This window comes from Orbicella franksi, chromosome 7 (assembly GCF_964199315.1).
Source record: "Orbicella franksi chromosome 7, jaOrbFran1.1, whole genome shotgun sequence".
NCBI lineage: Eukaryota > Metazoa > Cnidaria > Anthozoa > Scleractinia > Merulinidae > Orbicella > Orbicella franksi.
This window is the reverse complement of record NC_138151.1, coordinates 28,866,525-28,881,347: the sequence shown is the minus strand read 5'-3', so window position 1 is coordinate 28,881,347 and position 14,823 is coordinate 28,866,525. Positions and strand designations below refer to the sequence as shown.

General features: G+C 38.5%; 1 protein-coding gene across 1 annotated transcript in view; it reads left to right on the top strand.

Moving 5' to 3' along the window:
- LOC145493459 (uncharacterized) overlaps window positions 1-14,823 on the top strand; it is a 31,706-nt gene that overhangs the window by 13,083 nt on the left and 3,800 nt on the right. The window contains exons 20-41 of the mRNA XM_081472932.1: window positions 363-533; window positions 1,695-1,760; window positions 2,242-2,337; window positions 2,970-3,050; window positions 4,175-4,284; window positions 4,596-4,728; window positions 5,203-5,311; window positions 5,658-5,767; window positions 6,290-6,379; window positions 6,762-6,835; window positions 7,072-7,199; window positions 7,449-7,498; window positions 8,469-8,505; window positions 8,720-8,769; window positions 8,920-8,973; window positions 9,329-9,438; window positions 10,424-10,675; window positions 11,223-12,345; window positions 13,186-13,319; window positions 13,601-13,666; window positions 13,924-14,020; window positions 14,528-14,634. Of these exons, the coding sequence (XP_081329058.1) occupies window positions 363-533; window positions 1,695-1,760; window positions 2,242-2,337; window positions 2,970-3,050; window positions 4,175-4,284; window positions 4,596-4,728; window positions 5,203-5,311; window positions 5,658-5,767; window positions 6,290-6,379; window positions 6,762-6,835; window positions 7,072-7,199; window positions 7,449-7,498; window positions 8,469-8,505; window positions 8,720-8,769; window positions 8,920-8,973; window positions 9,329-9,438; window positions 10,424-10,675; window positions 11,223-12,345; window positions 13,186-13,319; window positions 13,601-13,666; window positions 13,924-14,020; window positions 14,528-14,634 (3,248 nt within the window). The remainder of the gene's footprint in view (window positions 1-362; window positions 534-1,694; window positions 1,761-2,241; window positions 2,338-2,969; window positions 3,051-4,174; window positions 4,285-4,595; window positions 4,729-5,202; window positions 5,312-5,657; window positions 5,768-6,289; window positions 6,380-6,761; window positions 6,836-7,071; window positions 7,200-7,448; window positions 7,499-8,468; window positions 8,506-8,719; window positions 8,770-8,919; window positions 8,974-9,328; window positions 9,439-10,423; window positions 10,676-11,222; window positions 12,346-13,185; window positions 13,320-13,600; window positions 13,667-13,923; window positions 14,021-14,527; window positions 14,635-14,823) is intronic.

Here is a 14,823-nt window from a genome sequence, read left to right as displayed (position 1 = left end):
ACTGGGCAAATTGACCTGCTGTGAGGATGATTTTGCCTTCCTGGTTTGACCATCTACAGAAATTTTTCTTATAATTAAGTTCAGTTAAAAAGTTTCTCCTTCTGTGAAAACCAGTTGCCCTTCTGCTGAAAATGTTATTGAAATTACTGGTTATTGGTATTTTAAGTTTGCCATATCAAAAACTACATGTAGGTCACCCTAGTCTTTGAAATTCAAATTGTTAATTATTATGTAACAGAATATAAGTCCCATTTTATGGTAATCCTAGTATAATCACAATTAGCAATTCTGGTAGGAAATTATGCATGTTAATCCATGTTAATTATTATTGATAACTTGTTGATATTCAATTATCTCTCTAGTCTAAAAAGCGAACACCAAGCAAAAGAGTGAAGCAACTTCTTCGCGAATCTGTGCTGGACAAAGCTAAAAAGGATGAGAGAGCTAAGAAGGAAGAAAAAGAGAAGAAAGTTGCAGATCCGTCAGCCAAGAAGGAAATCAAAAAACGTGAGAAAAAGAACAAAAAAGTCAAGGTATGGTTCTCAGTCTCAAAAACCAAGAGGTCAAGAACAAAGCTGAAATAGTTTTCCAGAAAATAACTTATTATTTGAATCCTCCAATGATACTATCCTAATGGAACATGAAAATCAAGTTGACATTTTGCTTGAGACAGTATTTGCAAGTATTTAAATTCAGTTTGTTGTGACACGCAGAAACAGGACAATATGAACACAAACAGGCAAGCTCTTTGGCATTCTATAATGCATAGTACAACAGATGTTCAGTGTTATCTCTATTACTAATTATATTTTGGTCCTTGAAAGTGCCTGAATTTTTGGTTCCCAAAAGGGTATGAACTAATTTTCAAATATTCATATATTTGTATTCACACATGACATGTTGAAATGCTGACATTTGAGCCAGCTGGTATGTAGAACAAAGTGCCAAGAACAAAGGAAAGGCTCAAATTACCTGACTTCTGAACACATTTTCAATCAATTATATAGTAATGTTTGGGAAAGGAACCAAAAATCGCATATTAAATAACTTTTAATCTCAAAATAAGTGTGCTATAGCCTATGTTTAGATGGCAAAACAGAAATTATTGTTCCTGAGGTATAATAGTTTCACGCAGTTACCAAGGCCTTCTTGTATATTTATATTTTGACTCAGGTAACATTCAGATTTTCCACAGAAAAATACAAGCTTTGTTACCTATTAACTAGCCATGTCCTTCATCATTTTGATGAGCTGATCATGCAAAATAATGATGTGTACATGTCCTAAATGTCCAACTGTAAACATTATTTGGTCTTCGGTAAATTGCTTCCAACTAAATTTACTTTAATGTCGAGGAAAAGGTTGTTGTTATTCATTGTGGTAGATGCAATAATAAAGTGTATTATCGTTTGTCTCACGATGTAGTCACTTGAGATGTAGATCACGACGTTTCGACTGCTTACTGCTAGTCTTCTTCAGGCGATAAGGTCGACTGATTGCATGGTATAAATGATACCGTGCAATCAGTCGACCTTATCGCCTGAAGAAGACTAGCAGTAAGCAGTCGAAACATCGTGATCTACATCTCAAGTGACTACATCGTGAGACAAACGATAATACACTTTATTATTAAATTTACTTTAGTTCATTAAAAACCATGTTTACCTCTTGTTACTTGACTATATCTCTGACAGGCTACGCAGATGGACCAGAATGGCAATTCTCAACAGTTAAAAGAATTCACTGCCTACCTTAAACAAGTGAGTAAGCACAGTACAGAGGTTTACAGCAATATGTTAATTCATCCTCAAACATGCAATGAGTGGATGACAAGTAGTGGGATGTCTGTAAACTAGCCGTATGGCTAAGCATATTGCCACTCTAAATTAAGTGTCTTATCCTATTCTAGTATCCTATCCTTCCTAAAATTGGACACAATGGACTCATAGATTCAAATTGTATTTCACCACAAAGGAAGCGACAAAGAGTGTGACAGCTTGTTCATTTCACATCTGTTTGGTTTCTTTTTTTTATGTCACTACAACATCAAATTTTACTGTTCATGCTTTTCTGATAGAGATTGTAGAGTAAACCCCTCCTTACAGATGCTTATATAGTGGACAGTTCATTATTCGTATAATTTCTACCTGTAAAATTCAGACATAGTTATCCCTAGAATACAAACACACAGCTTTGCCCCTGTGCTGTCTGTATTAGTGAGCTTTATTCGTTTTGTAATAGGGCAGCAAAGCCATTGTGGATAAGAAGTTTGAGATGGCTGTTCGTACCTATGCAGAGGCTATCAATATAATAAAGCATCATCAGTGGCAATATGAGGTAACTATGGCTTGTCCTGGACCTAGCAGATTGAAAAATAATGGATGGCACAGGCCTGGGTTGTTTGAAAGGTGGATAATGCTATCCACTGGATAAATTGCTATCCAGTGTTTAGTGTGGTTTGTTTGTTGACACTTATCCACTGGATAGTGATTTATCCAGTGGATAGCATTATCCAGCCTAGGAACAACTGGGACCAGAATGTTATCTAGAAATTTGTGCTTTGTCGCCTAATGATTTTACTGCTAGTGCTAACCTGGTTCCCACAGGCTTAGATAGTTCTTGAAAATGTGTCAGATCCTTCAAAAGTCCCTAAAAATAAAAATTTACCATTGACCTTATCCCAGAACATCATTGCTACTGATAGACTGTTCCTCCTGGTCACAGATACCGTAGGTTCAAATCCCACTGAGGCAAGAGCTTTTTTATTGGAGTTTTCTTTGTAACTGCAAATATCACCTTTAGTTTCAAGTAGTGCTCATTTTACCAGTCCAATAAGAATATGTGGCTTACAGAGGTTTTTCTTTTGGTTTTGTTTTGAATGGTTAATTCTGTTAACTGTAATTTGAAAGGGTTCTACCTTTTATCTGTTAAGTGAGGTATTGATTGGAGTATTTGTTTGTCGTCAACAGATCTATGAACTGAAGGAGATTGATTTTGTTATATTAGTGTATAGTTTGGGTGCAGCTTGTTTGGAACTTGGTGGTCATGAGGTATAATCTTTTTAATAATGGAAAACATAAGTATAGGAAATGTTGCACTGATTATACTGGAACTAGGTCATCAACACCAAAGCACTATGAAATCAATAATCTCTGAGCATGCTGCATAACAATTCAGAAAATAGCCCAAAGAAATAACTCACACTGATTGGTCTAAAATCATGTTTCTATTCAACAATTAGATTATGAGCTTGAGATTTCTATTGTGTGATAGTTGACAGGGGCACAGCCCAAGTCAACTATCATGCATAGAAATTGAGAATGAATAATCTAATTGTTTCAGTATAAATCTACTAGTTGTTCAAAACTTTATCCAAATCCTCTTTACAAACACTTTGAAAATGCCAAGTGGCTGTTGTTTTGTTAACAAGGGCACACTGCTACGCTACTCGCTATCTATCGCAGAATAGATAGTGAGTAGCGTAGCCAATCAGTGAACAGCATTTGTGATAGAACGCTAGTAGATTTGTACTAAAACTTGATAGAAACACAGATCGAGCATGAGCTGTTGATGTAATGTTGGTGCAAGCAAAGAGAAGTTACATTTTGATGATCAAAGTAAACAAGTTGTTGCCTTTTTTTCACTGTGGAATTTTCTAAAAGAACTAGAAAACATACTCTTGTGTTGTTATCAAGTCATAGAAACACTCATGGAAGTTTGGTAGAACTCCAAAAAGTTGTGGAAAGACTCACCTGTCTGCTCATGTTCCCACAGCATTTCTCGAACTCCCAAACTTTCATTGCATCATAGTTGACAAGGGTGCAGCAAATCTAGAGTGAATAATCTAATTGTTTTAGTATAAATCAAAATTTTAATCTAAATCCTCTTCAAAGACACTTTCAAAAAGCACAAAGAAGCAGCCCTGAGTGCACATTGCTACGCTGCTCACTGTCTGCAACAGAGTAGATAGTGAATAGCATAGCCAATCAGAGAACAGCATTCATGATAGAACACTAGTAGATTTATACTAAAACTCGATAGACCATGTTTCCTATTTCTTAAATAAAATACAATTCAGGGTCTGCAAGACGGGGTTGTTAACAAAGAGTGTATTACATGGCATTTTACTACCTAAAAGTAAATTATTTTTTTGTCTTTATTTTATTTTTGTCAGGAACTTCTAGCAGCCAAGAAACAGTTTGAGATCATTGTTATAGAACATAAAAATGTAGTTTTTCCTCTAGCATACTTGGGCACAGGAAGAGTGTTTTATAAACAGAACAGGTGAGAGATTAGGTTTTTGTGATAATTTCCTTTTTTTTTACAACATGAACTTGACATGAGCTGTTTTAGCTGTTAAGGGGATTTAAAAGTTTAGAGAGTGACAGTATGTTGACAGTACATTTTCCCTTTGCAACTGAAAATGAATTTCAATTGTAGAGTACCACAAAATCAATATAATCTTGTTCCTTGCAAGTAATAAGTCTTTATCTGAAAGAAGCAGCTCAGATTGACCCAAAGGAACATAGGTAGTTTGTTTGTTTGTTTGTTTGTTTGTGGATTTGTTTAACCAAGATGGTTCGTCTTGCACTCAGGTTCCCTGAAGCCTTAGAATATTTAGAGCAAGGCCTGGCAATAGTAAACAAATTGGGTGATGAGAAACTAGCGGCTTACAGATGGCCTGGTTCACAAGTCATTATTGAAGACACAAAACCTGGAAAGTTACTGGTAATTATACTTTTTTCCCTGAATGAAATTATGCTTGATATTTTGAATGGATGCTTTGAATAGATATGTAAGAACATGTTTGAGTGGCATTTTTATCCAAGTTACATTTCTTCTTCACATTCTTTGAACTGTTATTGAAGTTGATAGTTCTTACTTCATAAGCCCGGGAGATCATCTGAGTAAGGGAAAGGTTGTCTGTCAACTGCAGCCTTACTCATGTCCATACCTTCAAATTTTTGTAAATTTTGTAGTGGTAGTATGTAATACTACCACTACAACTTTTTGTTTTGTGATATTTTGTACAAAGCTGAGTCAATTTATGAAGTTAAAAACCATTCAATGGATCAATAATTATTAGTCTTTTACTTTTGATGTGAAAAAACCCTAACAATTTAGAGATTCTGTATAGATTTGCTTTCAAATGCTAGCTTTCTCTCTTCACTATTACATCTCCTATCTTGTTCCTCATTTCAGAGTGCACTTCAGACATTAATAAGAATTTGTCGCAATCCTCCCCGGCCTGATGCTGTTTGTAGATATTCGGATTGTTCATATAAAGCACAGATTTACCTTACAGATCCTGGTAAGTGAGTTTAATTGTTCTAATTAATGATTCCAAGCAAACTAGATCCAAGAAGAACTTAGAGTGGAAAATGGTCAGTTTGAAACCACCAATAAATTGCTATCTCTCTACTTTCAAGGAGAGGAAGGGGCATCACTATTGTGTTTGTAGTTCATCTTGTGTGATCATCCAGGGAGGGTAGTTCTGAAAAGAACTGTTGTTGATGACTGACATTTCGACAACCTGAGCGGAAGTCATCTTCAGAGTCAAGTGAATAGTGTTAGTCAGTTGATGATGTTATAAGTCTGGTTTGTGGAATGAAGATCACTTAATCCAATTTGATCAACTTTTTGACATGCTTTTACAGACTACAAAGGATATATACGGCTTATCTGCCTTGAAAACTGTAAAGTAGACTTCCATCCAGTCTGTTGGAAAAAACAGAAGGGCATTGAAGAAGGGAAGACCGGAGACAAGGTAACATAAAATTGTAATTTCTTAACTGGATTATTTAGGAAAGAACGAGCCTGAGTTTTCTATCAGACGAAATGAGGCATAGCCAAGTTGACTATTGCTCTTGGAAAATGATTGCAAGTAGTCTAATTGAATTATTAGACACTTAAACAGAGTACAGTACAAAATCTACAATTTTGAGTATATTTTAAGCCTAACATTAAGAATGATATTCAGCTTTAAGAGTGAAATCAGTGAAAAGAAAATTATAAGAGAAATTACTGACAGGCTTACTATAGGCAGCATGATGTCTCAAATCGCTTCAGCTTGCTAGTTTTACTAGTTTCAAGCAGCTGCCTTGGACAGACTTGTCCAGTATTAGTGGCTGTTTCAGTTAAAAAAGAACAATCACAATAAAACTATCAATGGTGGCTTTGACTTCTGCATCAATAAGACCAGATTTGGTCCTCTCCACTTAATGTATTATACTATTTTGAGTCTCAATATTTATTTCCTTGTTTTGTATTTTTCTGCTCTAACTATAAGGACTTCCTGGATGACACATGCATGACCCCAGACTGTGTAGGCTCTGTAATCAATGTTCAGATCTATGATTCTGACGGACTTAAAACGGAGGTACAGTATTTTATAGTGGCTCTATGCCCCTCTGGAGGCTATAAGGAATTATGATGATGATGATGACAGTATTTTAGGACCTTGCTGACCCCTGTGTAAAGGGTAAAAAATGGCCACTCCTGCCCTGGCCTGATTCATTTATAAGACACTTTGAGTTAGAGTGGTTTTCAATTGAGTGTCGTAAAGCCAGAACCAAACCAATTACTTGCCAATTAGACTACTCAGCCAATCTCAAACCATAGTAAAATCGAAAGCAAAGTAATTGCCTGATTACTTTCAACGCTCAGTTGAAAACCACTCTATGCAGTGTGATGTTTTACAGTTACTCTAGTTCAGCTGCATACCATTTGGAAAAAATAATTATTGGTCTTGTTTGTTTTAGTTTAAAACCGAGAAGTCAACTGCAAAGCTGGAAGCCAAACCCAAAGCTGCAAAGCCAAATAAAGTTAAACCAAGGTGGCCACAAAGCTCTTTATTGATATTCTCGTAGTGTAATTTATTTGTATACAGGGGATAATGAAAACGTTCTTTTCACTCCTTATTGTAGTTTGATATTTAGGAAACGTTCTAGGCTTCACAGTGAACTTAATAGCTTGTGTTTTAGATAGGTAATCACACAAGCACCATTAGGATTTGTTAGGTCATTGGCCAATAATTATGGTTGACTCCTCGTTTCTGATTTTGTTACTTAGTGTTCCTGGAGCTAAACAGAAGAAGAAAAAGGAAAAGGATGAACTTAAGATTGAAGAAGAAGCAAAAACGTCAGACACTGCAGAAGAAAAGGTGGTCAAGAACCCCCAACCCACTCCTCCCATACCAGGTAGGTTCTCACCCTGCAGGGTACATCTAGTAATTTGCCCTGTTTACAGTTGTAAAGAATCGCTGAAGATTTCAAACATGCATCGATCACTGACCAGCCTTTCTTTCTTTCCTTTAACCATGTAGCATTTTCTACCTTCTATAGTTATTATTTGAGATTTCTGTCAACTTGAAACAGTCTTCTACATTGAGAAAATAATTGCCTTGTAACTGTGACAATTCATTCTGTCTTTTGATGCTGTTGTTGCAGTGCAAAGAGAAGAGAAACCTTCCAACAAAGACCCCAGCCACGTGGAACAAGTAAGAAAGACTTGACATCTTTGAGAGAAATGTTGCCTTAAGCTGCTTGGCAGAGTGCCTTCATAAAATTGTTATAATTATTTCCTCCATTCTTACCCCTATGCTCTCCAGTTGTGGGCCTAGAAATCTGCTTAGAGAAGTAATTTCCCTCCCATTAAGATAGTTAGAGCGGTTTTCAACGGGTGTCGTGAAACCAAAACCAAAGTAATCACTCGAACCAATCACAACGTATACCGACAACCCAGTGAACCAATCAAAAGTCAAACAAAATGCATGTACTGTAGCTGCTGCAAAGCGCGGGAAAACCTGTGCAAGTGAGTCACGATTGGTTTTGGTTTTACTTTTGATTGGAGGAAAAAGTGGTGGGAATTTCTTAAACCAGTAATGTAGCATTGTAATGCAAAACCAATGACTTTTCGCCACTCAAGTGAAACCTGCTCTATCATCATGTTGAAATAGCTTTTGAAGTGTTCCACTTGCTTGCCATCACAGCTGGACAGTTTCTTACCTCTGTGCTTCCCCTCCCCTCCCCTGCTGATCTACTATCTATCAATCAATCAATCAATCAATCAATCAATCAATCAATCAATCAATCAATCAATCAATCAATCAATCAATCAATCAATCAATCAATCAATCAATTTAGCTACATGTAACCCAGAGAAAACACCCTCTAATTGGGAACACTATGGATATTAAACCAAAGATTCCTACAAGTGGCGTAGGTAGAGTGCGAAGTGGACATATTTTACCATCATTCCTTCAAAGACCGTTGATAATAAAATGACATTTTGCTGTTTTACGTTTGTTAAATGGAAAGAAGTTTATTATCACCTTAAACTAGTCAGTGATGATTTCACGACCAATACATTTTGAGAACCATACTAGGGTTGAAGTCAGTATGTTCTGCTGTTGTTGATGTCCCTTTTGTATCATTAGAAATTATATGATTTCTTCTTCTGTTTGTCAGGGGGGATATACCTCATCAGATGCCAACATTCCATCAGGTATGCAACGTATGATTATCAACTTCTCTCTGTCTCTTTTTCTCTCTGTTGAGGTCGGGACAGGCAAAGTCCTGTTTAGTTTCTCATTTTCCTCTGTTGTCATAACGTCAGTCAACTGAGCTAATAAATAAAGCAAGCTCTGGTTTTCATTTTAAGCACAATGCATTGTAAAGCAAGACACGTTTACTAATGCTGATGATATTATATTTTCAAGGTGAAGGAGTCTTTATCTTGAAGAAAGATGATGACGAAGAACCAAATAAGGTAGTCAAGTCAAGGAGTTGTTTTCCTTTTGTTTTGTTTCTTGTTTAAAAGATGAATACATGTATGGTTGTTTACAATCTTGTTGAAAACTCCTGTTAGCAATGACTATAACAGTATTGTATACAGTCCCCTATTTTTTTTTCTTAAAAGGGATTGCCTCTAAAAGGAGTGAACAAGGCCAAAACCAAAAAGAAGAAGCTAAAGGTATACGAGTTGTCTTAGATCTTCTATACACTAGACAACTATGTGACTCGGCCTATAGATTTATGACCAAATGTTGGTCGACACTCTGTCGACTGTCTTACTGACAGGTTACTGACAGGTTACCGACAGGTTACCGACAGATTACCAACAGGTTACCGACAGATTACCGACAGGTTTCCAACAGGTTAGCGACAGGTTATCGACAGGCTACCGACAGGTTTCCGATCGTTGTCTGCCAACAGTTAGTTAACAGGTTTTTCTAGGAACTGTTCTTCCCTTTCATCCAATATGTCATTAAAAAAAAAATTACAAATCACCCCGCAAAGTACTGATTGTGTTTCACTTGTCCGTGTAGAACACACAGACCTTGGATGAATTCCTCAAGGATCATGGTGGACAGCAAACATTTAGACCAGCCTTTGGCGAAGATGGCGACGACTTGTGTGAAATCCCAGCTCCTAAATGGTGATAACTGCAGTATTACAGTTAGAATATAAAACAGTTTGTTTCCTCCAGTTAGTTAGACTCATTCACTCAGCAGTCAACATGTCAGGGGAAAAGTAATCCAAACCGGGGGGGGGGGGTACTTTCTTATTATATAGGTATGTGTGGCCCCAAAGGGTATGGTTTTCGAACAGTTTTGGTCTGAAAAGGGGTAAAGATTTTAACCATTCTGGTCTGAAACAGGGTATGAGTTTTCACTCAGGCTTGGCGTTGGGTAATTTTTTTACTACAAGGAACTATTTTTTCCGCATCAACATTGGCATATTTGTAGCCCTTCTCAGATGTTGACGCAGATGGAAGCCATTTTTAGGTAGCTGCAGTCATATTAGAGCCGTGTACTAATTTTAAAAGTCTGAAATGGGGTGTTGCTTTTCCGCTCAGATCTGAAATGGTGTATGGGAAATCACCGATTATGGTCTGAAAACTTTGAGGAATACCGCCCCCTTGAATCCAAATAACCACAGAACAATGCAAATTGAACCTACTAATCCTGATTTACAGCCAGTTTTGTGGCAGGCGCCATGGCCGGTCAGGATCGAACTGTCCTGGTTCTAGCCCTGGCCGGGGTCAATTGTGTTGTTTTCTTGGCCAAGACTCTACTGTTCTTGCACGCTTCTCTTCACACGGGATAGTAAATGGAGACATTCAAACTCATTCTGCATTTCAATGTGGAAACATCGGCGAACGATGTTTTCATTTTCGTTGGTTGTTGTGAAATCCACTCGACGTTGTTTTTAAAAACATATTCCTTGAAATCGAAGGGTTACTGAGAATAGTTAAGTGCCAGTAAAGGTTAACAATGGCTTAGACTGGGAAGAATGAAACAGTTAGGCTAACTTTTTCAAGGTGTTTGACAGAGCTTAGCTCATATAATTAAGGGAAAAGTTGGTCTACCAAGGGTGCCTGAACTTTCTATATTTTTCTTTTCTTTTCTTTCTTTTTGTAGTAAATTTGTTACTCCACCGCCGGGCTGGAGTCAGCAGGAGATGGAAGCACCGTTCGCTATTCCTGCACACCTACAGGGAGATGCAGCCGAGCTGGACGCAAGCTTCATGGCTATGGATCCCGCTACGTTTTCTTTTTCGTTAAGCGCAGCCGCTCCTCCTCCTCCTCCTCCTCCTCCTCCTCCACCGCCGCCGCCGCCGCCGTCGCCGCCACCGCAGATTGACCTGAAAGCAGTCACAGAATACGTGAGCTCGTAAGTTTATCCCTGATGGAGAAAAGATAGTTGGTTGCTTTATAAACAAGTGCATCCCCTCCCTCTCCCCCTTGTCCTCCCCTCCCACTCTCCCTTCCCCACCCCAACCTCCCCTGCCAATTAGCAGCTATGGCACAAATGAGAGAAATGCGTTCAATATTGACAGGGTTCCAGATACGTTTTCAAGATATGGTATCTATAAGGAATTCCAATGGGTCCATTCCCACTGCTCTCACCAAATCATTATTAATTTTCTATCCATTTGTCGGGTCATGTAGCTGTGCTTGTCGGGTTTTTGATCTGAGACCCCTCGCTTATCTGGAACACTGATTGAACGAGGTATTTGCTTTTGAAATTTCTTCTTATGAAATGTGGCGTTGGAAAAACGCAAAAACCTGATGGGTGATATAAGTGCCTGTGAACGTCCGAGTTTTTGATTGCATGGTTTGAAGCGGGCTGGTGGCTTTTTTTCTTTAAAGTAACTTAATGCAAGAGCTAAATTTTCTATGTTCTTCCTAGTTATACACTGTTTTTTTTTCTTTTGTAGAATGTTGCAGGAGATTTTACGAGTCAATGGAGCTCTGGAGCTGGCTGACCCATACATCATGCAACCTTTAAGCATTTTACCAGACAATTATCAGGACATTATTTCCAATGCGGGAGGACTTAGGCCGATTCTAGAACAATCTGGTAAATTTTTGTTTGATGGTAACAGGGTTATGCTTCCTGAAGACAAAGAGATCGAAGACTTAGTAAAAACCTTAAAACCTAAGCCGAGTAACAATCCGTTCCTCGAGAGAACGATGATGAATGGAAGTAAAAACAACGATGCAAACTGTCAAAATGGATCTCGTGATAGTAAATCCATATGCGGTGATGGTTCTGTTGTGGCTGAGATACTCGAAAATGGAGCATCAGATGACTTCTCTTTTCCTTCTTCAATTTCTCCTCCGTTAAACCCGGATCCCAAGGAATTTTTGTCGTCATCTCAAACGGATTCATTAACATTTAGCTCGTCAATGACTTCTCTAGCCAGCGCGAACTCCACTTTAAAGGATGTTGAATTAGTCGATGATCAAATCGAGGACGAAAAAAATGCGATTATACAGCAAATGGAGCAGACTTCCAATGGAAACACCGCAGAGGAAAACGTTTTGGAAAGTGATCACCTTAGCGAAACAACGAAAAAGACCGTTAAAACTCGGCGGGATGATTTTGCGGACATTTCCAGTGGCACAGTCACTTTAATAGCCAAGCCATCCTCTATTAATGGTAAAAATTTTGAAGATTCGAGTTGTGATCTGTCTCAAGCAATGCTTGCCGTCGAAACAGTTGAAAAGCAGACAGTCGCACCAGCTGCGGGCGAGGACACCACGCCGGTGCAAACTAGCAATCATAAACTTGAAGGCAGTAGCTCCAGTGTTGAAACTGTGATAACTAGCAAGACCAAAGCAGTTCAAACACAGCCTAATGTGAAAAGCAAAGGCGTGGGAACGGATCCCATCCCTGAACCTTTTAAAGCTGAATATCAGAGAGCCGCGGCTGAAAAAGAGGCATTGCAAGCCCGGCTACAGGAAAACACTGAAAGGCATAACGCCTTACTTAATAAGAACACTTCTGAGTGCGAGAAAGTTAAGAAGAAGCTGGCGGATGCATTGCAAGAGAAAGAGGTGAATATCTTGGAAAACGCAAAAGCATTATTACAAGCCATTTCCGAATCACTTTTAGCCTCTTTCTCAAACCGAGTCTTGGTGCCCATCATTTCGTACGAAATGAGATTTCATTCACATTAAAATTTAACTGATTTTCATATGAATGGTTGTGCAGCCGGCCTCGCTTTGATGGAGAGGCTTAAGGCAACTCGGAAATGGGTTATTGAGATGAATATAGGAGGTATGCCTTGTAACAAATTACCTTCAAATGGAAGGAAAACTCAAAATAATATTTTGCCAAGTTCGAGAAACATAGAAGAGGTTGGTTAAGATTGGAGAAGATTGCAAACGAGAAACATGAAAAAGTTCTGGTTAAATTATCCCAAACTTTCTTAGCCTAGAAATTACAGAGAAAGTTGCTTCATATCATTTTGACAGAAAAGCTACCCCCTTCCGCATACCTTTTTATTGAAAAAGTACCTCTTTCACATACCTACTTTAGAACACTACATCCCTTTTCTAAACCCTTGGAATGAAGGTAGGAACAATATTATAGGAGAACACCAAGCATTACCAGAAGAGATGTTAACCAAACAACAAGTATTTGTAGTTCAGCTCATGTTGTGGCGGGAGTCAAGATACTCTGATTTTCCTGCCCCTTCACATACCTCAACTTGTAAAATCCCTACCCTTAAATATACCTGAAGACTGAGAGAGTTACCTCTTTCGGACGGAGCCTCTCCACATAGGCCATTATAGGGAGTACCCCTCACCCCCTCCCTCCGGTGCGCGGAGGTGATGGCGCTCTGAAGAAACTTGTCTGATCACAGCTTTGACTGATAATGTTCTTATTTGCAGAAATATTCCAAAGAAGTGCAGGAGGTGAAACTGAAAAATCAGGAGGAAATACGAAAACTGCGTCAACAGTGTGAAGACAAGGATGATAAAATCAAAACCTTGAATCATAAACTGCAGCAAGACGCAGACGAAAAGTGAGTCACTGTAACGTGACATTCCCAAAACCAACAAAACAAAAGAAGATGAAGGCTCCTTTTCTTGGGCTTGTGGATAGCCATTCGTCTTCATTCATTATCGCGCCCGACAGATCGTACCGATAAATCATTACGCATAGATTAGCCTCCAAAAGGTTTCTTTATGCGTACGTGTAGTCTGATACTATTTTGTTATTAGACAATCAAAGCCCTTGGGTGGCTTTACAAATCTTTACCGAGAGGATGCTTGAGATTTAATCTTGCTGTTTCTGTCATTTCAGATCCAACCTGGTTAGCAACCTTAAGAAGGAACTTTCATCTTGTAAAGGACAATTTACATCTGAGAAGTAAGTTCAACCCTACCTAATACATTACAGAAAGGGGAGGAAAGCGCTTGGTTTGGACAAAATACTGTTTGCGAAAATCCAGGGAGCCCACGGTTTTCATCGTCAGCGACTTTGCTAAGCGGCATGACGTTTCTAGTGACGTCACAACTTTTGGAGTGCTCGTGAATTCTGGCGCTAATTGATAAGTAATTAGTTTGAATCGGAAAATTCCCAAAGCTCCATAAATTGATTTTCTCTTATTTTCTTTTTTTTGACAGGGACTCTTGGAATAAGGAACGCGCTGAAAAAGACGAGTTGCTGAAAAATGGTAAACTACAACTTTCACAGCAACAGGCAAGAGCTCAAGAAGCAGAGGTAAGCTGTCTGATAGGAATGATTGACTTTTCGTCTGTACCTGCAGTGGTTATCTTGAGAAACTTTGACGGAATAGCAAATCTTCGTTTTTTACTTTCAACTATGGAAAGGGAGAAAAGGGGGACAAGAGGTTCTTATTAGAATCATAGAACAGTTTTCAAGTGAGTATCATGAGACCAAAACGAAAGTAATAACTCTGGCCATTCACAAGGGACGCAGGCATTACAGTGGACCAATCAAAACTCAAGCAAACACACTTACGTAGCTGACGCGAAGCGCGGGAAAGCGTGTTCGAATGAGTCACAATTTGGTTTGGTTTTACTTCTGATTGGATGATAAAGTGGCGTGAGTTTTTCTTAACCAATCAAGTAGCGTAACGTAAAACCAAAGCAAATCCAAATTATTTTGGAGACTCAAGTGAAACCGCTCCTTATCACGCTAAACAACGCTTTACAATGAGTACTAAGTAAGAAAGAGACAAGTAAGCAATGATTTCTCTCATGGCAGATCAAGCTGTTGGAGCTTCGTCGCGACGTTGGCTTGAGGTTTTTGGAAAGAGCGTACCAAGAATCACACATAACGATCAACAACTTGATACAAGCTGTAAATGCCAGGTTAGTAATGTGGCTATTTGAGAGGGGAGAGAATGGGACGGAAAGTGTATTCTCGTAAATTTGTAGAGTTCTTTGCCGCTACGCTTGCCGGATATTTCATACGCTGACGCATATGAAATATCCCGTTTCTATCTGGAGCCACCCTTTAAGAGGAGGTCATTTCTTTCGTAATTGCGGTGTATTTTTAGA